Source organism: Thamnophis elegans, chromosome 5 (genome assembly GCF_009769535.1).
Source record: "Thamnophis elegans isolate rThaEle1 chromosome 5, rThaEle1.pri, whole genome shotgun sequence".
Taxonomy (NCBI): Eukaryota; Metazoa; Chordata; class Lepidosauria; order Squamata; family Colubridae; genus Thamnophis; species Thamnophis elegans.
Genome location: NC_045545.1, coordinates 27480850 through 27507486, shown reverse-complemented (window position 1 = coordinate 27507486; position 26637 = coordinate 27480850). Strand labels below are relative to the sequence as shown.

Here is a 26637-nt window from a genome sequence, read left to right as displayed (position 1 = left end):
CTTTGTAAAATTTCATTCAGTTGCCTGGCCAATATTGCATGTAAACTGGTCAGATATTTGAGCCAGAAACCATGTAATTGGTCCTTTCCAGGTGATGTCCAATTCTTTACCTTTTTTACTCGATTTTTGACCATCTCAGTTGTTATTTCTAATGCTTGCATTTGTTTGTTGCCAATGCTTTTCTCAAAGTCATGTTTCCACTTTGCTTCCTTATTGTAGTCCTTTGCATTTTCCCACAATTCTTTCCAGAATTCAACTGTGGCCTGCTTTTCTGGTTTTTCACTTTTGGTGTCACCATTCACATTAAGACTTTGATAAAAACGCCGTTGGTCTGATCGAAATTGCTGATTTTGTTTATATTGGATGATTCGTGCCTCATATCTTTCAATTTTTCTAGCTGTTGCTGTTATCTGCTGTTTTACAATCTCTACAGCTTCATTGATGTTTCTTGTATCCAATCTATATCTTCTGATTAGGCAATCTATGATTTTGTTGTTTTTAAGCCGTTGCTCATGCATGTTCTTACTAGCATCTGCCCTTAATTTTTTGATTTTTTGTTCTAAACGGATTTTCCACTTTGGCTTTGATGCTTTTTCTGTTGTGTGACTAGGTACTTTAATTTTAATGCTTAGTTCATTAGTGACTATTACAGCTGCGCTGTACATTAACTGGTTTGTTTCCAAGATGGATCCTGGTTCAATTGTTGAAAACACTGCATTAACCATTTTCTTGATAGGGGCCAAAATTTTCTTAGGCACATATTAATATTATTATTGATACTCCTGACCTACTCAAACTACTACTTGAAAACAGCCTACCTAGTGTTTGGGGGTTCTCTTAGAAACCATAAATCTACATAGATCTAAAGTGGATCTCTGAAATTCCAGGGTTCTCCCTTAAAATACTGTCATGAAATTGTAATTTTAATGTGTTGAAGGGGAAAATCATTTTCAGTATAATTATTACATTTTATGGATTATTGTGGCTTTACAGACGTTTGTATTTTTATTAATTGCTAAGTAGTTTTGGCAGATGCAAGTAGGACAGAGCTAAATATAAATTAAATAAATATCTAAATAGTTAATTCCAAGAAAGAATGGTAATTGAATTTGGTCTTTCAAAAAAGTTGAGTTTAAATTCTATTTCACAGCATTTTTTACTGACTTTATTGCTTTAAAACCGCATCACTAAGCCTACAAACCCAGATATATTTACTGAACCAGTATACTTCAGTAGTTATTGTTTAGGATATCCATCCTGGATTTAGAAGAAAAAATACAATAAATGAAACACAGTGGGACATCTATAAACAATACGTTTTTGTTTGATTTGAAATACAAGCTGAGCACCACCTAGTGGAGATTTGGCATCAACAGTTTAGTCTCTCATCTGGCTGTGATCATATATGTATCATTGCTAATTTATTAACCAATGTGGACTAGTTTGTACAAGATACTATACTGACATCTGGCCAGTGAATTTGTGGTTCTGTACACCAGTCTAACACAATCTTTATCTCTTCAATACGTTTCTATCAAAAAATAAAAAAATATTTTCTGGATGATCTTTCTTAGTGTAAATTTAGTCAGAAATGACTGGTAAATAAAAGGAAAGTGTTTTTAAAATTTAACACAATAATTTGTCTGTCCCACTTAGAAGGGTGCTATTCTCTAAATTTGGCCCAAAGCATCCACTGTTCATTTGAGAAAAATCTCCAAAATGCAGAATTAGGAAGCCACATTGTAGCCAGCATGCTGGGCAAATTCAATTATTAGGTAAGTACATTATGGTTCTGTTTGTCATGTGAGGCTTAAAAATAGATATAATAAATCATGATTAAATTATCCATGAGTGAAATATGCTGTACAAACACAGCCAGTGTTTTATTGTTATAAGACATCCCTTCCATTTTCTGACATGGCAAAGTACAAGTCAATGTCTGAACTATCTAGTAATCCTGCCTTGGACAATTTTATACTAACATTTAAAGTAAATATTCACATGCATTGCTTTTATCAGTTATTACCCCACCCCTTATTGACCAACCTCTCTATTAAGTTGACTTTCTTACCTACGTCACAGTAATGCTAACTATCTTTCTAATGTTGCCACCTCATGTGTTGACAAGTTTCCATTTCTTTACAGCTGGAATAACATCAAGGAATTGAAGAGTATTTGCCACAAGGAAGTTGCATGTTGTCCTAGCAGTTAAGTACCATGTTTCATCAAAAATAAGACAGGGTCTTATTTTCTTTTGACCCCCAAAATAAGCGCTTGGCCTTATTTTGGGGAAGGTATTATTTTTGAGGTACAGGAGGCAGTGAATTTGGTCACCTCGTGGTTGCTGCTATGTTGCAATATTTTTGGGGAGGTCTTATTTTTGGGGAGGTGGGCGGAGCCTCCTGCTGCCGCCACTACCGGTTCACCCGATCCAGGCTGAACCAGGAGCAACCCACCTCTGGCTTATTATCTGGGGAGGTCTTATTTTCAGGGAAACCATTCATTCAAAGTTAAACAGCACTGAAAAAAAGTGATTTATGACCAGTTTTCACGCTTACAACAATTGCAGCATCCCCATGGTCAAGTGATCAAAATCTGGGTGTTAGGCAACTGGCATGAGAGTTGCAGTGTCCTGGAGTCATGTGATCACCATTTGTAAATTTTCCAGCCAGCTCCCAGCAAGCAAAGACAATGAGAGAAGTTAGATTTGCTTAATGACCATGATTCACTTAACTACTGCAGTGATTTACCAAACTGTGGCAAAAAAAGACTGTAAAATGGGGCAAAACTCATGTAAAAACTGCCTTGTTTAGCAACAGAAATGTTCGGCTCAATTGTGATTGTAAGTCAAGGATTACCAGTAATCGATGAATTACTTAGGCCAGGGGTCCCCAATCCCCGTTCTGTGGATCGCCACTGGACTGCAGCATGCCAGAAACCGGGCTGTGCAAGCAAGTGAAGTCCCACCCACGAGATGCAGGCAGCACATAAAACCACATCCCCTCCAGTCTGCAGAATACCTCTCCAGGGAACTGGTCCTTGGTGTCCAAAAGGTTGGGGCCGCTGATTTAACCATTACCTGTGTAAAGTGCTACCCACCCAGTATATCAGCATAAAATACATCTACAAAATTAGTGGTCTGGATCTTGAGTTATAATCTGTCTCTGTTGTGCAGCCAAATTTGTGGATTTGTTGCTGGTTTGTATAGGCCTATTGCTCGTTTTTCTCTGCTTTACTGTTGTTTCTTTTGGAACATTAGCTAATGGAAAGATGTAGTATCTACAAATGTGGACACTGTAGCACAAATGAGGCATAACTTCATTCTGCAATTTGGGGATTCGCTTGAATGTCTGGAGATTGGTTTAACCTACCTTTCCTCACAAACATCATTTAAGTATCTCACATATTAAATACATGAGATGTAGAAATGAATATACAATGGCTGCCAATTATAAATGTGTGTGCCTTTGACCATTTTAAAATTAACTGAGTTAATTCTAATTCAAGCAGATATGATTGTATACACTGAGGGAGACACAAGGAAAGAAATAGCTCTAAGAAAACAGATACAGACTCTCCGCTATTGTGCTAGCTGGATCATGGAGAACTGGATAATTGAAACTGACTAGCCAATGGGCTTTCTTCATGTGGGAAAGTGATTAATGTTAAGAAATTTGTAATATAATTCAGGAAAGCTCAGTAAGACATTTCTTATTTTCAGGCTGCAGCAAGAAGGAAGAACAGGGCTACCACTGCAATCCTAATGCAATTTCAGAGTTCTGCTAATAAGGAATTAACACGCACATTTCCTTTTCTTCCCTAAATAAAACATAACTTTTTTTCCTCTCCCTTATCTGGGTTAGGACCTGAGCTATCTATAAAACTTGTTCCAATTACCTTTGTCTGTCATATAGGGTCAGGGTAGGCATGATCTGGACCTTATCAACTAAAAAGGCCCATGCTATGGGACTCAGAGCATGCCTTCTTTGTTGCCCTTCGATAAAATGTTAGTAAGAAGGTTCTTAATTTTTTATCATCACCCTCTGCTTCCAAGGGTACTTGGCCTTGGTCCTGCTTCCTTTAGGGAAGCTTTAAAAAGTTAACTTTTCAAACAGGCAAAGATCAGGGTATATTATTTAAAAAATTCTCTTCCCAAAGAAAAAATTAACATGAGCATTAATATATTGCTCCTTAATATTAATAATACTATTAATATATTAATACAGCAATATCACCAGAAGATTGGTTAGTTGCTTTGCAGGCACATTTTAAAATCAAACTTACACTTCTAGCTGCATATATGTCTTGGTAAGATTCCCCAATGTCTCCCTTCCCGCTTCTAGAAAAAGTAACTTAAAAAGTACACTGAATATAATTTAACATATAAGCCCTTTTTCTCATGTTGATACTAGATTAACTTTGTAACCTTTCTCTCCATGTTCACATTAAAAAGCGAAGAAAGATCAAGATGACCCTCAGGCAGCTAAATATTGTTTCAAAATTTATTACCTATGTATCTATTATAATGTTACTTTTTATTAATAACTGGTTTGGATTTATAGTAATTTAGTTGGTTAGATTAGAACACAAGTGTTCATGATCTTCGCACAAAGATGCTGTCTGCCTTTACCTCTTGCAGCAAAATAAACAAGTTGACCATATAAACATGCATTTGAAAGATGTGTAACAGTGTCCTATTAATGTGAAGATAAAGGATCTTAGTGATGTATAGGGCTTCCAATAATGGGCTATCACTAGATGGCAATAAAAATAATTGTTTACATTTGGTTTTTGCTTGCTTACTTTCTTGGAACAGATCATCCCACTTGTCACACAGATAGGATGCATAAGCAAATATATAGAGGAAATAAGCAAACAATCTCAACCACCTCTTGACAAGGGTGTTCCATACAATAGTAGCTGCAACCTCCCAAGAATCTGTAAAACTTTAATCCTTTTAGCACTAAAGATTGCTAAAGTTTATAATAGATTTGGCAGCCACTTTCCCTTCCCACTGCAGCATGCTACCTACCGTAATGCACTAGGAAGGTTTGGAATAACCAATTTCGTTGTTATTTAAACACAATGACAATTAAGATTATACTTATACTTAATAAGCAGTCATTCAGTAGAAAAGACCAAGCAGAAGGAAACAGTTTTATTATATAGCCCACCATTTATTATTGATTTTCTAATATTTACTTATTTAACTACTACGGTATCTTCACAGAACTTAAATTGATTACATTTGGCTTAATCTGTGCCAGGTTGTTCAGCCTGACTCCTGACAAACTGCTATAGCTGACTTTTATCAAGGGATTTTACCGATGATTATAATTTTCCTTCGCTTTGTCACAGGAACAAATAAAATCTAAATCTAGCAAAGGCCTACGGGCATCTTGTCTCCTTAGTGTATTGTCTTTGCCACCCACATCGATATTTTTATATTTCCAAGTCCTACTAAAAAGAAATAAAATTTTTAAAAAACCTATTTGACCTGGGCCAGTCACTCTCTTTTAGCCCAACCACAGGATTGTTGTTGTGAGGAAAACAGGAGGAAGGTGTGTTAAATTATTTTCCCCGCCTTGAGTTATAGGTAATCCTTGATTTACAATCCCAACTGATCCCAACATTTGTTAAGTGAGACTTTTGTTAAATGAATTTTACCCCATTTTATGAGCTTTCTTGCTGCAGTTAAGTGAATCACAGCAGTTGATAAGTTAGTAACCCAGCTGTTAAGTGAATCTGGTTTCGCCTTTGGCTTTTGTTTGTCGGAAGGTTGCAAAAGGTGATCAGGTCACCTTGGGACACAGCATGAACCACTTGCCAGGCATCTGAATTTTAATCACAGCATTATGGGGATGCTGCAAGGATCTAACTGTGAAAAATGGTCAGATCATATTTTTTAGTGCCGTTGTAACTTTGAACGGTCACTTTTTGTAAGTCGAGGCAGGAGATACTTGAGAGGCACAAACTGCCTTTCTAGTCTCTCGCTGAGGGGAAAAATCAGGCGATTACTACAAGTGACTTTATTTCTCTCTTCTCTTTCCCTTCGAGCCCAACGCGTTTACATTAACCGTCCTTCCTCAAACACCGTTTGCAACTCAGCGGAAAGAGAAACTGGTCGGTTCTTCTGGATTTTAATAGCGAGGTCAAGTGCGCCAATAATCCCCCCCTCTCCCTTCCCTTTTAAAACCATCCCTTCGCGGGGCCTCCTCCTTCCATCAACCGTTAGATGGCCGTGTTCAAATGCGCGGCAGCCTCCCCCCCCCCCCCCGAGCAATCCAATGTGGGCGGGGCCTGAGCGGAATTATTCGCATCTACTTACGCTCGCTTACACCCACCTTCTACGTCGTTGGATTTGAGCCTTTCCAACCAGGCCTCTACAGCCGCACGCGCGCTTCACCTAGGACCCCTTTTAGGCTTCCAGGCTATGTGCCTGACCGGACAGACCGGAAAGGGGTGCTTTTTTATTACTCCCCCGCGCTCGGTCAGAAACGGAGCCCATCCCTAAATAAGCGAAGGAGGTCGTTCGCTCCCGTTTTCACCGCCTTCCACCTCGGAGGTTTGAGGAAACGTCATTTTTAAACAGGCATTCGCGAGGAGGGGCGGAGGCCCCCGGCGCGAGAAACGCGGGCGAAAGAAGGGGTCCTGGAAGAGAGTCAAAACGCGCCAAGTTTCTCGGTGCGGGGGGCGACTGAGTTTGGATTGATCCAAATATTGGTGACCTCCGTTTCTCTCTTATCTCTTCCCCCTCCACCACCACCCCGCACGTTTTACCCTTTTGGGAGCGCGCAGAACGGCAAGATGTAGCGGGTGAGGAAATGCGGCCGCGGCCAGATGAGCGAAAGGAGGAAGCGCGGGAGTTAGCGCCGCCGGCTGGGCAGAAACCCGGCCTGGGGCTATGTAAACCGCCATCCTTGAGGGCTAGAAACTTAACCTCGTCGTCCTTCCTCCCCTCCAAGGGCTGAACTTTAATACCTTGGAGCGATGAAGGGGGGGGATCCTCCTGCTTTCGGAGGACGTTGATGCTCGCTAGGCTGAGAGGAACGGTCTTCTCCCACCGATGAGAGCGGCGGGGTGGCCGTCCTTGGAAAGGATGCGGTGGGGATCCGCTGGTCTGGGTGGTCGTTGGGTGAAGCCCTGCCGAAGACGAAGGGGGTTGACTTTCGGGTTTGCGCCCTGTTCGTGTGTGGGAAGCAGGCGTCAGGCGTGGTGGTGGAGGGAACTGGGTAGAGTCCGGCTGAAGCGGTCTTGAGGCGGCGGGGGTGGCAACATTGCCCCGTTGGTGAGTTGGGAGCAACTATTAATTGCACCGATTTCAAAGCGCGTCCTTGAGCTGATTTCCCCAAAAAAAGTAGGGCCCGAGATGCGTTTCTCTAGATTAACGACTATAAAATGTTCTTCTCATAGTTCCTATCACCCATCATCTTATCACTGCAGAACTGTAACTTTGTTGCTTGTATCCTTACGATTTATGTTGATATTGATTATTTCGTGATTGCTTATTTGTACCCTATGATTATCATTAAGTGTCCTTATTCTTGAGGAATGTATCTTGTCTTTTTATGTACATTGAGAGCATAGGCACAAAAAACAAATTCCTTGTGTGTCCAATTGCCCTTGGCCAATAAGGAATTCTATTCCTATTCTTATGATATAAAATGTGAGGACTCGAACTCCCACAATGCCCCTAAAGCCGTCTTGATCTATGACGCCTTGATAAAAGTGCAGCTGCTACTGTATTTATCAGCCTGCTTGCCCTACGGGGTACCACTTAACAAAATGCAACAAACGTCTTTTGTGTGCTTCAACAGGAGTAACTTCAACAGGTTACAGTTCCCTTTCATGAGTTCCTCAACGCTTTGCTGAGGGAGGGGGAAAAATGCCTGGCGTGCTGCCCAGTGACAGCCACGGACTTTCAAGAGATCCGCCAGCCACAACAAAAAGCCGGCTGTCATTGAAGTTTTTCCAGAAAAGGGAAACAAAACGAGCACTGGATTTTGTAGAATCGGCAGAAAATGAACAAAAGGCTTCAGAATATGAGTCTTCTGAAATGTAAGCTTTTCAGTTTAACAATAGAGCAAAAAAGTTGGAAAGCATTTTGTAAAAAAGTTACTTCATTGCATACTTAAATGACAGTGAGAGTATACAGAAGAGGATTTTAAGCATACAAATGTAGGTTTTTCCGATCTGGACAGGAGCAATCAATTTATGATACCATGCAAGGAGGAGTTGGAACAAGACAGTGTCATTCATGAAAAATATGAAATTCATGAAAAATACCACTAAGCTGGTATTTTTGGATTTCTTGAAAGATATTAGCTTCTTGAATATTTATTTCCCTTACAGCAGGATAGATAATTTGTGGTCCCAGTGTTTCCTTTTTATGGCTTCCAAAGGCCCCATGACTTCAGTTGCTATAAACAAATACAGTTTTCCTGGTGTTTTGAGGTGAGAAGTACTAAAAAAAGCCAGTGAAAGCTATAAATATGCTCAGCACATGCAAATCCCAAGAAAATTCCAATATGAAAAGAGTATATTAATTTTTTAAATCATAATTGCTGTACTGTAACTTTACCTTGAATACAACTCATAATTGTTTAGAATCTAAACTCATATAACTGTTGTAAACATCCATGTAGTTATTTTGGCATTCATTAAAGTTTGTGTGTCTTCTGGAATGTTATATATAGGATAATATTATTAAAATGCATGCTACATTTTTCATATGTATTTTGAAATTGATTTTTTTTTGTATATACTAGTGATCAAATAGTTCCTGCAGCACAACCTCTTTCACCTGCCTGTTGTGATAAAAAAGACAAAATGCTACCTTTTGTGGGCTTGAACAATCTTGGAAACACTTGTTATCTTAACAGTATACTTCAGGTAAATTTTAGATTAGGTTTTTAGGTTTTAGAAATTTAATGTTTTTTGTTTTTGTACCTTATTGGATGAAGCAGATTGGTTTTTAAAAAGCACACATGAAGTTAATATTTCTGTATTTTTATTTAAACTTTGTTTTCTTGTAAACATCCATTGTCATGATACTAATACTGATAAACTGTCTTTTTAAAGTATCTTTTTAGAGCTTGATTTTTACCCAGAAAAAATGCTTTGTAATGTATATGTCCTAGAGACATTTAGCTATTTCAAAGTTTAATGTGCTTTATCTCTTACAAGTAGAAATATTAAAACAATTATAAAGCAAACTGAATATTTTCCATGCTGATCACCCATAATTTGCATATAAATACTTTCTGGGCTGTCCTCATTCAAACTTTTTTGTAACCACATTACTGTTCTTTTCCTTTTGCACAAGGAAAAGGAAGTACTCATTCACTTTTTACTAACTCTAAATTCTCTTCCAACGCCTCTCCCTCTTAGCTTAGATATCTGACCTCTAAATACAAAACCCACATATCTTATCTGTTTCACAGACTTGAACTTGACATATTAAACATAGATAATTATATAACTCCTTTCCCCCAATGTAAATGTGAAGAAGCTGAAACCCTCCTACACATTAGAGCAACGCATAAGCACAATTTTAAAGAAAACTAAAGATTATCCAATAAAAATACCATACCAAAAAAAGTAAAGCATACTCAGTTTAAGAAACCCCTAAATAAATATAAAAAAGAAAACAACCATACCTCTTCTTCCCAAATATGCAGATATGCATATCCTCCCCAGATTTGAAATCAAAACCTCATCACTCCAAAACACAGAAACAGCATTTTCAGCTTCTTGGTTGAATATGACTTTCCTGTTCATGCTATACAAATAATTATATAAGTACTATCTTGTCTGTTTTTTTTAAAAAATAAGTAGCTGATCACACATCTTTATTCAGTGTTATAAAAAAGTTCAGTAACAGAATGAAGCTATGTCATCAGAGACATAAATACTGTGCAAAAGTTGTAGGCAGGTGTGAAAAAATGCTGTAAACAAAGAATGCTTTCAGAAATATAAATAATGATTGTTTATTTTTATCAATTTTCAAAATGCAAAGTGAGCGAACAAAAGAAAAATCTAAATCAAATCAATATTTGGAGTGACCACCCTTTGCCTTCAAAACAGCAGCAATTCTTCTAGGTACACTTGCACACAGTTTTTGAAGGAACTCAGCTGGTAGGTTGTTCCAAACCTCTTGGAGAACTAACCACAGATCTTCTGTGGATGTAGGCTTTCTCACATCCTTCTGTCTCTTCATGTAATCCCAGACACACTCGATGATGTTGAGATCAGGACTCTGTGGGGACCATTCCATCACTTCCAGTACTTGTTCATCTTTACACTGAAGATAGTTCTTAATGACTTTGGCTGTATGCTTGGGGTCGTTGTCCTGCTGCAGAATAAATACGCCTCCCTGATGGTATTGCATGATGAATAAGTATCTGCCTGTATTTTTCAGCATTGAGAACATCATTAATCTTGACCAAATCTCCAACTCCATTTGCAGAAATGCAGCCCCAAACGTTCAAGGAACCTCCACTATGCTTCACTGTTGCCTGCAGACACTCATTATTGTACCGCTCTCCAGCCCTTCAACGAACAAACTGCCTTCTGCTACAGCTAAATATTTCAAATTTTGACTCATCAGTCCAGAGCACCTGCTGCCATTTTTCTGCACCTCAGTTCCCTATGTTCTCATGCATACTTTAGTCACTTGGCCTTGTTCCCAAGTTGGAGGTATGGCTTTTTGGCTGCAACTCTTCCATGAAGACCACTATTGGCCAGAATTCTCCGGACAGTAGATGGGTGTACGTCCCACTGGTTTCTGCCAGTTCTGAGCTGATGGCATTGCTGGACATCTTCAGATTTCGGATGGTAATAAGCTTGATGTGTCTTTCATCTGCTGCACTAAGGTTTCTTGGCCAACCACTGCGTCTACAATCCTTAACGTTGCCCATTTCTTTATGCTTCTTCAAAAGAGCTTGAACAGCACATTTTGAAACTCCAGTCTGCTTTGAAATCTTTGTCTGGGAGAGACCTTGTTGATGCAGTATAACTACCTTGTGTCTTGTTGCTGTGCTCAATCTTGCCATGACATGAAACTCTCTTTCACAACCTCACCTTGGTAGCAGAGTTTGGCTGTTCCTCACCCAGTTTTAAGCCTCCTACACAGCTGTTTCTGTTTCAGTTCATGACTGGGTTTCAACCCATTGATGATCATTAGCACCTGTTTGGTATAATTGGTTGATCGTACACCTAACTATAATCCTGCAAAATCCCTGACTTTGTGCAAGTGTACCTATGAGAACTGATGCTGTTTTGAAGGCAAAGGGTGGTCACGCCAAATATTGATTTGATTTAGATTTTTCTTTTGTTCGCTCACTTTGCATTTTGAAAATTGACAAAAATAAACAATTATTTATATGTCTGAAAGCATTCTTTGTTTACAGCATTTTTTCACGCCTGCCTAAAACCTTTGCACAGTGTATATGTATTGGTAATGTCAGTTTACACCTTTAAGATATTAGGTAAAAAGTAGCATGTAATTCAGGGTCATTTGGTGATTGTGAGTTTAAATACAATTTCTGGCCCCATGTTTAACTAAAATGCATATTACATTTATTTTTCATATAATGTGTTTTTTAATTCTAATTTTAGGTGCTCTATTTTTGTCCTGGCTTTAAAACAGGAGTGAAACAATTGTTTAATATAATTTCAAAAAGGAAGGAAAGTTTAAAAGATGAAATCGATAAGGTGAGATCCACTATTACATATATCATAAACTGCCTTTAGAGAATTCAGAATGATGTTGAAACAGGTTTTTAAAAGAATGAGTTTATTATCAGGATAATTTGTCACTTATCCTGATGCAATAATATGCAGGTTCTTTGTGGCTCATCTCATGAAAAAAAATGCATAACCATAAAAATTAATTGAAAAATTGAAAACCATACATACTGGCATCAGTCCCCAAATGGAAAACTCTGTTCAGAAGCTTCTGGAAGGCAGTAGTTTTGCAGCCAAATGCATATTTTTGCAGACCATTCCAGATGTTTAATCTGAAACATGTTCAGTCCCCTCTCATCCAGAAAATGGTGGATAGCCAGGTGCTTCTCCTGGCAGGATCAAAGCGGCTGGCCTGACTCTAGATACAGGCCTGCAAGTAGCCCTGCTTATATAAATGTGCATTTAACATTGATTGAAAGGCTGATTTACTCCATTTTTTAAATACCTTCCCCCCTCTCAGAGATTTATGTCTTAAATCTGCTGTACTGTATTTTTTGTGCAAAAAGTAACTTTTGGTTACATGAATGTTACAGTAACAAAAGTTACACCTACAAAAAGACCACATTGTCAAATAACAAACTAGAGTAAAATAAGTTTGTAAAGCAAACAATTTTCTGTCTTTATAGGAAACAACTAAAGAACATTCTTTTGGAAGTTATGAATTGGTATGCAGCTTACACACTTTGATTGTTTCAGTTGAACAGCTTCAGGCAAGCTTTCTCTTAAATCCAGATAAATACACAGATGAACTTGCTACTCAACCAAGAAGACTACTAAATACACTTAGGTAAATGATGTTTTTAGAATGTTTCCAAATATAAGAAACTGCCTATATTGAAATAGCCTTCTGTAAGCAGTACTGTATTATTTGTATTAAGGACATACAATGTTATATTATTTATATTAAGGGTATAGAAAATTTCTGGCAAATTATTAGTTTTAATAATAATGTAACTCAATGATCAGTTTAGAATTTGCTCTTTGTGTGATCTCAATGGTATAAATATTAATGATTAAAATTAATAGTAAGTTGGTTTAGGCAGGGTTTTTATAAATGCACGTATAATTATAATTCTAAATGAAACTTAGTTTGAGCTACAATCTCTATATTATTATAATTAAATTACAGTTCTTGTATGCCTTGGAAAATGATTACTAAGCTTGCTTAGGCTCATATATATCCTTGTACAGGTTTTATAATTGCTGTTAGATTTAAGTTAATTGAATGTATTTTTTTTCTCATGCACTTATAGGGAGCTAAATCCCATGTATGAAGGATATTTGCAGCATGATGCTCAAGAAGTATTACAATGTATATTAGGACATATTCAAGGAACTTGTCAGCTCTTAAAGGAGGAACTACGACAGAAATCACTGGAGGAGCCTACAATTCAACTGAAAAAAAAGTCTAATTTGGATGCCAATGGCACTAACTTTGAGGAAGATAACAGTGTGCTCCAAAGCCAAACTATAAAGAATTATGAAAACAAAACAAAAGAAAATGCAAAGAGGAAAAATGTTATGGAAGATGGCAATGAAAAGAAAAAATCTAAAGTCTCCAAAGAGAAAAACGGAATAGAAGAAAATTTGAGACAGACTCGGTCAAAAAGAAAAGCTTTAGAAGAAAAAGTAGAAAATCAAACTGAAGCTATCATTAAACAGTCTGTTGAAAATGAAAATACAAAACCAGTACATAAAAAATCAAGACTTAGATTAAATTGGTTAAAATCTTCCAATGACCAGCCTAGCATTTTATCTAAATTTTGTAGTCTGGGAAAACTGAAAACTAATTTAGTGTCCAAAGATCCAGTTAAAGACATTAACAACTGTGAATTTACAGACAGTTCCCTCAAGTATGAAAACGATAGCAAATCAAGTGGAGAATGTTGTGATTCCTCACCTATGAAAACTACAGTTGGAGGAAGAATTGAATGCTTTAGTCAAGGTTAGCCTATACCCATTACATGGGAGAGTGGGAATTTTACCAACTTTGCTGTTCCTAATGATCTGAATATCCTGTGCCATCAAATTTAATAGTAAAAGTTTGTACTGATTATTGGCTATAAGAAAATGCAAAGTACCATATTTTTCGGCTTATAAGATGCACCTTTTTCCCTCAAAAGAGGGTGAAAATCTTATACACTGGATACAGCATTTTTTGCCTCCTGAAACTCCGCCCCCCTTCATCAAAATGGCCATGCATAGCTTGTAGGAGGCTTTCAGAGAGCTCCTGGGGGCTGGGGAGGGCAGAAATGAGTGAAAAATGGGCTGTTTTGCCCCCCCCCAGCACTTAGGAGCATTCTATAAGCCTCCTAAAAGATATCAATGCCCTTTTTTTTGCTCATTTTTGCCCCCCCCCCCCTCCGGAGCACTCTACAAGCTGCCTAAGGGCTATTCATGCCCTTTTTGGGGGGAGGGGGGAACTGGGCCTTTTTTGGGAGGTTTGTAAAGTACAAAAACTTTTATTAAAAAAAAATCCTCTTCAAAATCTTGTGCATCTTATATTCTGAAAAATATGGTAAACCATGTATCTAGTTTTCTTATCTCTGCACATGTACCTCCAAGTGAGATGCAGTTTTCCTATGAGTATCTCAAACATGGTTAATCTTTCCATGTGTATGCTCCACCAACATAAATAGAACTTCCAACTGTTCTGCTTCAATCATTCTCCTTTTTACTTCAGTTACTCTAACTCATTGATAAAATATTAAGGAATTTATTAAAAAAACATAATCAGGATCTGTTTTGTAAACAATCCACGAAGTATTTCACTGAATCTGGATTTTTTTTTCTTTTTGTTTTTACAGAATTGGCTATCTTCAATTTAGTGGAGAGACTCTTCCAAGGTCAATTGGTCTTACGAACCCGATGTTTAGAGTGTGAGTGCTTTACTGAGAGAAGAGAAGATTTTCAAGATATCAGTGTACCTGTTCAAAAAGATGAGATCTTAAAAGTAGAGGAAAATGCTGAAAGTAAGTAGAACCTCCAAAGTAAAGATAGCTACATGTTCATAATTTATAGTAGAACCTTATTGGATAGCAAGTGTTACTAAAGAGTATTCAATGGACACTGAATGAAAAGTAGTTTAGATTATCTTGCTTTCTTCAGTGAAGCACAATGATTGTTATGGGATTACTTTGCACCTTTTGGGAGGAAAATTCAATAAATGGCATTGATGTCATAAGTTCTAGAACTACTTCTATTGTTTTGTCCTAAATATTTTGGTCATGCTCATTGTCTATGAGATAATGTATTTAAGCAATCTGAGTCTTTGTTCAATTTGAGTTTTGTCTTTACTTTTAAATATCCTATTCTATTGTATTACACCATAAAGGAAGATACATAATTCTATCTTTTATGCTTATGACAAACACATATTACTGGAATGTTGTATGCATTGCTCAGTTCAGGAGAGAATTTTTAGGAAACACCCCCCCCCCCCCCAGTACACTAGGAGAGGGGAAATCTGAATAGGATTTGACCCAAATGTATGACAGTTTCTCAGTAGCAAAATGTTTTCCTCTTTTTTGCCCTCTCATATTTTTTAAAAATCTGTCTATATATGTAGTTAAAGTGTCTATATTAATGCTGCCAATGCAGTGAGGGTGTAATACATAATGGTAAATTATTAAATTATGGCATTCTTTGATTCAATATTAATAAGGTGAGGACAGAAACTTGACCTGGAAATTCTGAGATAAGACCAAAATATAAGACCCAATGTTTGTACTTAACATTATTCTTATGCTCTTACAAGTAATTTGTTTTTACAATTTTTACTACTACTGTAATTAATAGCAATTTCTTTATGCTTGCAGAACAGTATTAAATATTGAATTAATATTATCTTTTACAGTTTCCCCAGAGCCCAAAACGGAAGTAAAGACTTTGAAATGGGCAATTTCACAGTTTGCTTCCATAGAAAGGATTGTGGGAGAAGATAAATATTTTTGTGAAAATTGTCTCCATTACACAGAAGCAGAACGCAGTCTTTTATTTGATAAAATGCCAGAAGTTATAACAATTCACCTGAAGTGCTTTGCTGCAAATGGCTTAGAGTGAGTATAGGGCATAAATAAAGGGGAAAAAAATCTGAATTACTAGAAGCCAATGAAAATGTAGACAAATGATAAAATGAAAATAGTTTTTTATGAAACGTTATTCAGATGTTAATTAGTATTTATGTTTAATAAACACTGAATGAAAAATAGAGTTCCATAAATTATTTTATGGAGGGATAAATTTTAAGGTTTTATTCTATATGTAAGCTCTGCTCTCTGATTTTTATTTTAAGATAATTCTGCATATAAGTACATCTTTGTTTGATAGTATGATTTAAAAGTTTGGTACAATTATTCAAATGAATTTTCTTTCTCTCTATCCTATTTTACTCTTACTCATCACCCTTGATGGCTTAGCAGAAAAGTGCTAGCTAAAGTTGTGCATCATGATGTTAAATGGGCAGCCATATAAATTAAATGAATAGTACAACCTGAATGAGTATGCTTGCACACAGAGACACACACCTCCCTTTGAAAATAAATAAAAATAAAAGGCCATTTGCTCCTAGTAGTCATGCATGTTTACCTGTAAACCTGTATTTGATTATGTTCTTTATTCAGTGGGAAATCTGTGATCATGGAATATCCACATGCTCATAACTTTCCCCAAATTATGTAATTAGAAAGACATCTAAAAATAGTTTTTTAGCTTCTACAAATAGATCAGATTGCGCTTTACAGGTGAAGAACATTTGTCCATTTGTAGTGGTATATTCTTGAGTACATAATTTCAGCAGTATGCTGGAAAAATTAAGTAGAATTTAAAGATTACTTACTTGAATATATGTAGCATCTTTAATGAGTATATTTGAAATATGGTTGATCAAATAAGATTCTTACCTTTGATTGCTTATTATGAATGCTTGAAAGATCTATGTGGCTGTAAGACATAAGATAATTGGGCTCTGCTCTTTTGTACTATTCGTATCTGGCGAAAAAAAGTTCACAAATCCTTAAGGCCAACCTTTTGTAAAGGTGATACCAGTCTAGTGGACTTTTTAAGACATAGCCAGAAGAATGCCTTACATAGTAGCATACAAAGATAAAGCAATTAAAACCAAGAAGTTCTTAATCATGGATTTGATTTGATAGATCTCAAAGTCAGCAACAGTGAGTCTATCTGTTGCGAAAAAATTCTTGCCATCCTTTTGGCTGACAATCATAGAGAAAAAGCATAAAATATAGTATGAGGTTAATTTTAAAATATAATCAAAATATTTGTTTACATCTTAAAAATAATTGAATTAACTTTACATGTTATCATCTTCTCCAAAAGGTTTGATTCTTACGGTGGACTCTCCAAAATAAATACACCTTTACAGACACCTCTCAAACTGTCCTTGGATGACTGGAGCATAAACCCAGCCAATGAAATCTATGGATTATTTGCCATAGTAATGCACAGTGGTATTACTATCAGCAGCGGCCACTACACAGCCTCAGTGAAACTCACAGATCTTGACAGCTTGCAAATAGACAGTGATAATTTCAGCAGTGATGTTCTTTGTAAATTTTGCCCAGAGCCACTAAATGAACAAGAAGCTGTCACTGAGGACTATGATGATGGTGAGGTCTCTTTTACAGTTGGAGAAATCACTCAACCTAACAAAGGACTGAACAAAAAGAACATGGAAGCTGTGGGTCTTCTGGGCGGACAGAAAAGCAAGTCCAACTGTGATTTGCCAAATAACAAAGTAGCCCATTCTGAGAAAATCGCTCATATGATGGATGAAGCAAGAAATGCCAAATGTAACTGTCCTAAAGCAATCATGGCATTTGAAGAGTGTGAACAAACCGGCACTATGTCCACTGGACTAGACAATGAAGCAGCACATGTAATGCATTCCCTAAAACAGTATAAAGACAAGTGGCTACTTTTTGATGATTCAGAGGTTAAACTTATAGAGGAAAGAGATTTTCTTAATTTGTTGTCTCCAATTTCATCATCTACATCTACTCCTTATCTGCTGTTTTATAAGAAAATTGTAGAGTGACATTGTATTTTGATATGCAAATGATAGTTTTTGAAAACCATACAATGGGAATTTTGTAGATACATGTTACAATTATTTTCATTCTATAAAAATGGGCAGATGTGTTTTTAAAGAGAATAATTCAATTTGTAGATGTTATACAAATTGCTTTAGAATACAAGTCTGTATATATTCTGTTGAATAAGAAATGTCTTAAGAGCAAGCACTATATAACAATGATTCCAGCTTCATCGCACTACTTGTACAGTAAATATATTATTTTTTTAAAATAAAGTTGCATGTATTCACAATCTTGCAAAAATTTGTAGCTGATGATAAAAGAAACATGCTTTTTATTAAAAAAAAGGAAACTGTATGATTTGAGATTTCATTCCACATTTAAAAACCTCTTAACATGTTCTTGCTCTATCCCATGAACATTTTATAAGTGTTCTAATTAAGGTTGAAACAAGATGCTCATATCTTTTTCACTACAGCTAATGTATATTATGGATATTACAATATTTCTGTTTCAGTGATTTTAAGTGAGTTATTTGATCATAGTTAATGGTTAGTGATGGCATGCTTTAAATTGATTTTATTATTTAATGTTCTCTCCACAGCTGTTTTGGAAGGGAAATATAGGAAAATGCCATAGGAAACCCGATATTGCCCCTTTGATTCAGATGCTATAGAAACCACAGACTAGCTTCTTTTGTATTGTCAGTTTTATAAAGACATTCACTGGTTGATTACCTAAACAACCAAGATTAGAGAAACCAATTTCTCTAAAAGTAACAAAATTCTGCTACATTATATGTGAGCTTCTCCCGCAAATGGTACTATACGTCAGTGGGTTGGAAGCACTGAGGTGAAAGGATCAGACAGTGAAATTACCATTGCTTGGGGTGATGCCCAGTTGGGGGTTCCTTTTATGTCCCCATTAATGAGCCCATTTAAGTGATAACTATTTATTTACCCATATTCACACTTTCAAACAGCTAGGTCAGGAGGACCTGGAATGAATGACAGGAGCTCACCCGTAACACAGCAGCACTCAAATTGTCAACCCAATGTTCTAACCATGTCCGCATCCGCAGTTATTGATATTAAGGTAAAGGTTCCGCTTGCACATATGTGCTAGTCGTTCCTGACTCTAGGAGGCGGTGCTCATCTCCGTTATAAAGCCAAAGAGCCAGCGCTGTCTGAAGATGTCTCAGGTCATGGATGGCATGACTAAACACCAAAGGCCAAGGAAAGCTGTTACCTTTCCACAAAGATGGTTCCTATTTTTCTACTTGCATTTTTACATGCTTTTGAACTGCTAGGTTGGCAGAAACTGGGACAAGTAACAGGAGCTCACTCTGTTATCTGGCGCTAGGGATTCGAACAGCAGAACTGCCGACTTTTCTGATCGATAAGCTCAGCATCTTAGCCACTGAGCCACCATGTCCCTATTGATATTAGGGAACAATTTTTCTTTTTTGTTTTATGGAATGCGTTTGTATGGCAAAAATAAAGGGCTTTGCATTCAAAACAGTGGGCAAAGACATGCCCCAATAGATGAGGCTGTTAAAAGTTGCCAAACCTGTGATTTGGGTTTCTGAACCACTTTTTGAATTTGATGAGAATTTGTCATCAAATTCCAGTGGTAGATCATGTTGGTAATAGAACTCTTATTGTAAAACTTGATGGAGATAATTATATTTGCCTTTTTGTTCTTTTCCAATTCAACAGAATGTTGGAGACAATTTATCTAAAAGAGGGTGAGAATTTCCATTAGTCTCCGAGGTGGGGCGTGGGAGGAGTCACTGATAGAATATTGTTACGGCCCAATTGCCTGGAGACTGAGATAAATCTGAGGACACTCCCTCTGCTCCTCCTCCTGACTCCCCAGATTAACCTCCGTCTTCGGCCTAAAAGGAGCTATTTTGTGACTCTGGATTTCTTTAAATTTCTAAAGTCACTACCTTTCTTCCTATCCTACCTCTCCCTCCTGCGCTCTCTTCCTGCCTGCGCACGAGCTACGCTCGCTGTAGATTTGCGGGCCCTGAGCCACTGGCAGAGCTCACATGCCACCACCAACCTCACAGAAGCAGCAATCCAGCAAGGACAGCGTTGACTCCCACATGAGGCATCGCGGCACGGGAAGAGCAGCTCAATCGGAGCCGCCTTGAGCATTCAGAATGCGTGGTCGGTGGTCGCCATTTTAAATCGAGAGCACATGCACGAAGCATAGAGAGGTATGCTGGTCACAGGGCTCGTTGGGCCTGTGCTCCGCCGGTAATCCGGGGAGGACCCTTTCACCAGCGGTGCACCGGTCTCCTTTCGACCCGCAGATTAGCGGGTGGCTGCGAAGAGCGCAGATTCGAAGGAGTGCCGAATCCGTGCAATAGAAGAGAGACCGGAGGCTATTGGAAAGGAGGTAGAGAGAAGCTATGAACCGTGAGTACTGCGATGGCGGAGGCCACCAGGAGCAGAGGAATGATACCACATTTGATGCTAAGGAAAAACACTGGCAAAAGAAAACTTAAAATGTGCTAGATCAGGCCAGAAACTGATGACAAATATTCCAGATAATTTCCTCCCTATGTAGAAAACACCCTTGGAAAGTAGCCAAGAAAGTTGTCCAATCATTACAAATAAAAGTGGATAACTTTACAGTGAAGAAAAACAAATTAGCCAGAACATGAAAATTTAAATGTGTAAATAAAATCATGGATATGGTATGACAGATATGATTATATCTTAAATGTTACTTTATAATTCATCCATTCAATCTGGTGTCCTAGCATAAACACTCTAGCAGAGAAGGGGGATAAGATGTATTTGTAAATTGTGTGTTACCTATTAGTCAGACCTTCTGTTTTATTTATAGTGGCCCCAAACAATATTAGAAAGTACAAATTTATACTAAAAACATTTAATGTTCCAAGCTACCCTAATAATTTTTAACTCACATGTAATAATCCTGCATATATAAATCAAGAATAAATTTATTATAGAAAGCATTCCTTTCAGAAATACCTGTCCATATTTTTTTTAAAAAAAACACTGTATGCACATGGCAATAAATAGGAAAAGCATGAAATAAAGTGGAAACTTTCAAATATTTAATAGTACCATTAATATAAACAAACACTATTAAAAATTGTTTGCTTTTTCAAATGCTATTATAAATTAAATATACAAACTAAAAAAAAATCACATTACAGAATGCTATAAATAAGGTTGATGAATTCAAGAGTACCTTTGAATATTTAAAAAAGAAAAAGTTTTAAAAATACTTTCATACTGTTGGCAATAGATTTTACAAAAGCGGACTTTTAAAACTACATTTTCCAGGAGAAAAGATTTGGCCACTTAATGCTCCCATGCAAGTCAAAAGAACATGTGTTAGCTGCCCAGAGCAAATTCCACACATTTTCTGGTGTCGATAACACTGAACCTGCTTTTTCAGTACCTTAAAACTCTTTAAGTGCCTTCTGAGGTGCTTATATGTCCATTTTGCGAAGGCTCATTCTGCTGAAGGAATCTCTGGAGGGTGGAAAAAAACATGAAATGAGCTACTACAACTTAAACAACAGAATCAAGTTTATTTCTTGCCAACTGAATAAAAATCTGTTGCATGTGTTTCTTCTGTAGAACAATTACTCCCAACTAATACAATACAAGTAGCCCTTGATTAAGGATCAAATGTTCAACAACATTTGGAAGTTCCAGTGGCACTGAATAAGTAGTAGTTAGGACCAGTACTTGAAGTGCCAACTGTTTCACCACCTGAGGTCACATGATCACAATCTGGGTTCCTTGCAACTGGCTCACACTTAATGACTATTGCAGTGTCCCACATCATGTGATTCCCATCTTCATCTTCCCACCTTCTCTGCCAGCTTCCACATGCAAAGTCAACTGAGAAGTTGACAGGGAAGGTTGAATGTCTCTCTCATCCTTGTACCCTACCCTAGCCGCTCTATGCTCATGCTGCACCTCCCTGGCTACTCCGACACCCTTGGCACCCTTCCCAAACATACTCTTCTCAAGTGCATGCTGAACTTGCATCCCTTCAGCCATCTGCACACTCCCATCTTTCCTCTCCCACCTGGAGGCAGCAACTTATCTCTCTGCTGGTCTGGTCTATTGGTGAGCCACCGGGGACTTGTAACTTCCAGCCAACTTTCTCACTAAGTTTGATTGTTGGATTTCAGCAGGAAGTTGTGAGGAGGTCCTCATTTTGTCAATTTGTAGAATCGCTTACCCTTTACCCAGAATAGATGGGAAAAGTTAGCCAGGCAAAATGTAATAGATAGTCCTACATTTAATAATCATTCGTTCAGTGACTATTCAAAGTCACAACGGAACTGAAAAAAGTAGCTTACAATTGCTCCTCACACTTATGAACTCCACCCTCATAGTCCTCATAGTCATGTGATCAAAATTTGGGTGCTTGGCAACTGGCATATATTTATGTGGTCATGTGATCACCTTTTGTGATCCGAGGTGGCGCAGTGGTTAGGGTGCAGTACTGCAGGCCACTTCAGCTGACTGTTATCTGCAGTTCAGCGGTTCTAATCTCACCGGCTCAAGGTTGACTCAGCCTTCCATCCTTCCGAGGTGGGTGAAATGAGGACCCAGACTGTGGGGGCGATATGCTGACTCTGTAAACCCCCTAGAGAGGGCTGAAAGCCCTATGAAGCGGTATATAAGTCTAACTGCTATTGCTATTGCTATTGTGACCTTCCTAGCAGGGAGAACCAAAGTTTAACAATCACATGGCTCACTTAACAATGTGTGATTTAACGTGTGATTCACTTAAAAGATTGCAAAATTGGGTATGACTCAACTGTTTTGCTTAGCAATGGAAATTGTGGTCGTTAGTCAAGGACTACCTATATGGAAAATGGCACCATCTTACCCAGTAGGTTACAGTAGGTATAGTTATGGTGGGTTTTTTTTCCATTCAGGCAGTCTTTGGGTAAAAATGTGAAATGTTATATTAGAATGACCTGTGACAAGCAGCAGGTAGAACAGCCTTGTATAATTGGGGTATTTTTCTATTTATCAAGGGCTGAAGAGCTTCCTTGAGACGATGATAATTTCTTTCAAGTTCCCGCTGGTACTCTTTTTGATCGGGACCAATCAAGCTTTTGTTTTTGCGTAGTGCGTCCTCACACCTAGAACACATTACAATGCATTTTAAGTCAGCAAATGATAATAAATATATTAGATGAGAATTAAACATTTTGTCAATTTATCTTCATTCATCCTTAAGCTTCCCAGATAATGCTATATCCGTCTGCTTGAAAGTCAATTTCACATAAAATCAATGCAGGTTGCTTTTTTGTGGTAGTTATACTGTACTGCTGAAGCTAGTTTTTCAACACCATAGTTTCTCTATATTTTGGCACAGTTGCTACCAAATAATCTGGACATTGTCTTTTTCTAATATAGAGAGCTTTTTTGGGGGGCGGGGGCGGGAATGAAACCAGTGTACTGTCTATGCTATATGTTTGGCCTCCACAGCATTTTACAAATATAAATAGGTAGCAATTGACTCAAATATAAGGATGATTCTGCTTTTTCATTAAAACAAAAGACTGACATTTCAGTGATTTCTCAAAGTTGTATTGCATTGTATTAAGAAAGTATCTCCTATTCATTAGACTGAAAAGTGGAAAGGGACTCGAATAACGTAAGATAAGCAATGACCACCCAAAAGATGTTTTTCCCCCCTTTGGCTAATTCAGGAGAAAAAAGTACAAGTGTTTACAAGAAATGACACAATACCTTTTTGTAAAGTCTTTGAAACAAAGCCGTAGTTTGTTATGGTGGCGGAAGAGTTTAGGATCATTGGGTATTTCAGATAAAAATACTTGTGCAACCTCCAGTGGCCCCTTAACAGAAAAGAGAACACAATAATTTTATAGACACAAAATGTTTAATAAAATGTAAGATTTTTTTAAACATTATATATCAAAAGCCCTTAGAAAGACAACACAAACTGCATTACAGTGAAAGGAGTAAATTGCCTTTAATATATTGGAGAGAGAGTATTTTTGGACTAATTTGAGGTGTTGGTGTTTATTTCAAATTATGCTACTTCAGTTGTACGATGCTAAGCAACACAAAGCTACAACCTTGAACTATCTACAATATTGCAAAAATCAATAAAACTTCAGAATATAAAACCAACAGACTAATTAATAAAGTCACTTCTTAGTTATATTACTGGCAGGACAGGGCAATGGCTCCTTTATGATCTGTAGATTGCAACTCCCAGAGTTCCTCAGCCTACAACATTGACTTCATTTTTCAGTTGATCTGGGTATATTGCCCAACTCTCAAAGATGCTGGGTGGGTCACAACAATCAAATTACAATCAAATAAAAAATTGCAAGCATGATGAAGTGAGGGTCTCACTCTCCCTTGCCAAAAACCTGGGCAAAGGACCAGGTCTTCCCAGTGGAGGCCCTCTGGATCTTGGATAATTGTGGCTCTTTAGGGAGTTGAAATTTTACCTCCCCTTTTGCCAAGCATAATAACTGTTTGCTATCATCAGGGGCCAGAATGTAAACCATCCTAAAATAGAAATTTACCCACTCTTTTTACCTCCATATATGCTAACAGGAAGAAATCTGAACTGTGCTAAGATTGTCTGGTAATGTATTACATCTGCAAATGATTATGGGTGCATAAATTCCAATTTCTAGTTTGTGCTCAAACATACTCAATAGCATCCTCCCCAGAAGAGAAATTAAAAACAATATGAGAATTATCCTGAACATCCTTGAATATTATGAAGTGCATAATGAAAAACAGGTTGCACTATTTTTTCTCGATGCCCAAAAGGCATTCGATAACATGAACTGGGAATTTTTACATCAACAATTGGAACACATGGAATTTGGGGATAAATTTATAAACACGATTAGAGCAATATACACAAAACAAAAAGCCAAAGTAATAATTAATGGTGAATTAACGCAAAGTATAGCAATCCAGAAAGGTACAAGACAAGGCTGTCCTCTATCTCTGCTGTTGTTTATATTAACCTTAGAAGTTTTAGCCAGGAATGTACATAAAGAGGAAGAAATAAAGGGACTAGAAATCAAAAAGGAACAATTTAAATTACAGGCCTGTGTGGACGATCTAGTGTTTGTGTTAGATGATCCTATAAAGTCTGATACAAAATGTATCGAGAAATTGACAGAGTATGGGAAAATAGCGGGTTTAAAGATAAATATGACTAAGACCAAAATGTTGGTTAAAAATATGACCTCAAAAGCGAAAGAGTTAAAGAAGAAATTGAATATCCAAATTGTCAAAAAAGTCAAATATCTTGGCATACATTTATCTGCGAGGTGTATGATCATCAAAGAAGATAACTATACTAATTTGATTAATAAAACTAAGAAAGACTTAGAAAGGTGGAAAAACCTACAACTGTCCCTGCTGGGTAGGATCGCAGTTATAAAAATGAACGTATTACCAGAATTCCTGTTCCTATTTCAGAATATTCCCATCAAATTAGAAAAAGGTTTTTTTAAGGATTTGAATCAACTGGTTTCGAAATTTATTTGGCAGGGAAGAAAACCTAGAATAAAACTCAAAACTATGCAAGACACTAAAGAAAATGGAGGATTTGGAGTATCAGATTGGGAACTTTATTATACTGCGGCCACTCTAACATGGGTAAGAGAATGGATAATGTTGGGAAATAAAAGATTACTCAAATTGGAAGGTCATAACCTCCAAGTAGGATGGCATGCCTTCCTTTGGTATGAAAAAGGACCTGCACATTAATATTTCAGTAGACATTATATCAGACAGTCCCTGTTATTAATATGGAACAAAATCAAACACGACCACTACACCAAAATACGCATTTGGCTATCTACAATGGAAGCATACATACATCCAAATTTAATCAATATGGAAAATATAGTTACATATAAAGAGTTATTGAACAGACAGGGGAGATTAAAACTAGATTAGAATTGACATCACAAGGGGTACAAGTAGAATGGTGGTCTTATTTACAGATACAGTCAGGGTTTGCACAGGATAGGAAGAAGGAAGGTATTGCCAAAGACTACACAACATTAGATAAACTTTTGATACAGACAGAAAACAGGCTGATTAAAGTGTTTTATAGATTTTTGTTGGAATACAAGCTAGAGGAGGAGCATGCTAAAGAAACGATGGTCACCTGGGCAAAAAATTTCAGTTACAATGTGGAATTGACTAAGTGGGAAAAACTTTGGATACTTAATCAGAAACTAAGAATCGCTACGGCGTATAAAGAAAACCTATATAAGATGTTCTATAGATGGCATCTCCCTCCAGCACGGCTCTCCAAAATATTTAAAAATCTGGCCCCAAATTGTTGGAAGTGTAAAAAAACACCAGGCACTTTTTATTATATGTGGTGGACGTGCAATGAGGCAAAGAATTATTGGAAAATGATTCAATAATGGTTAGAACAAATAGTGGGAGACCAAATCTTGTTTAAACCGGAAATTTTTCTCCTAGGTATAATACCAGAGGGGTTTAAGAAAGATACACTTTATTTAATTATTCATGTACTAACTGCGGCGCGCATAACTTATGCACAATATTGGAAAAAAGAAAATACACCATCAGAGCTAGATATAATCAGAAAAGTGTTGGCCAAGTGTTGGCCTGTGCGGAAGCAGATAGGCTCACTCTTGAACCTAAAAATAAAGGGGAATCAGAATATTTTGAAGTCTGGAATAGATTTTATGACTGGTATAAGATAAGGTGACAAGACTGGAACAAACTGTATATACTGTGATTGGACAGAAGGATTGATAATGTATTAAGTAGGCTAATTG

General features: G+C 37.2%; 2 protein-coding genes across 5 annotated transcripts in view; one reads left to right on the top strand and one right to left on the bottom strand.

Annotated features, from left to right (window-relative positions):
* Positions 1–6591: 6591 nt before the first annotated feature.
* USP1 (ubiquitin specific peptidase 1) lies at positions 6592–18158 on the top strand. Of its 2 annotated transcripts, none has more exons than XM_032218932.1 (9): positions 6592–6816; positions 7818–8058; positions 8769–8892; positions 11620–11715; positions 12375–12535; positions 13002–13693; positions 14556–14720; positions 15605–15806; positions 17086–18158. In XM_032218932.1, exons 2-9 carry the CDS (start codon positions 7886–7888, stop codon positions 17801–17803), a joined length of 2331 nt encoding a protein of 776 aa, XP_032074823.1. In that variant the 5' UTR covers positions 6592–6816; positions 7818–7885; the 3' UTR covers positions 17804–18158. The 2 variants fall into 2 exon arrangements, with proteins under 2 accessions (XP_032074823.1, XP_032074824.1); XM_032218933.1 differs by lacking the exon at positions 6592–6816 and adding an exon at positions 6823–7288.
* Positions 18159–21216: 3058 nt separating this feature from the next.
* DOCK7 (dedicator of cytokinesis 7) overlaps positions 21217–26637 on the bottom strand; it is a 147930-nt gene continuing 142509 nt past the window's right edge. For all 3 annotated transcript variants that reach the window (XM_032218874.1, XM_032218871.1, XM_032218872.1), the window contains 3 exons: positions 23570–23676; positions 22789–22956; positions 21217–21319 (listed from right to left, as the gene is read on the bottom strand). In XM_032218874.1, the coding sequence (XP_032074765.1) occupies positions 21277–21319; positions 22789–22956; positions 23570–23676 (318 nt within the window). In that variant the 3' untranslated portion in view covers positions 21217–21276. The remainder of the gene's footprint in view (positions 21320–22788; positions 22957–23569; positions 23677–26637) is intronic.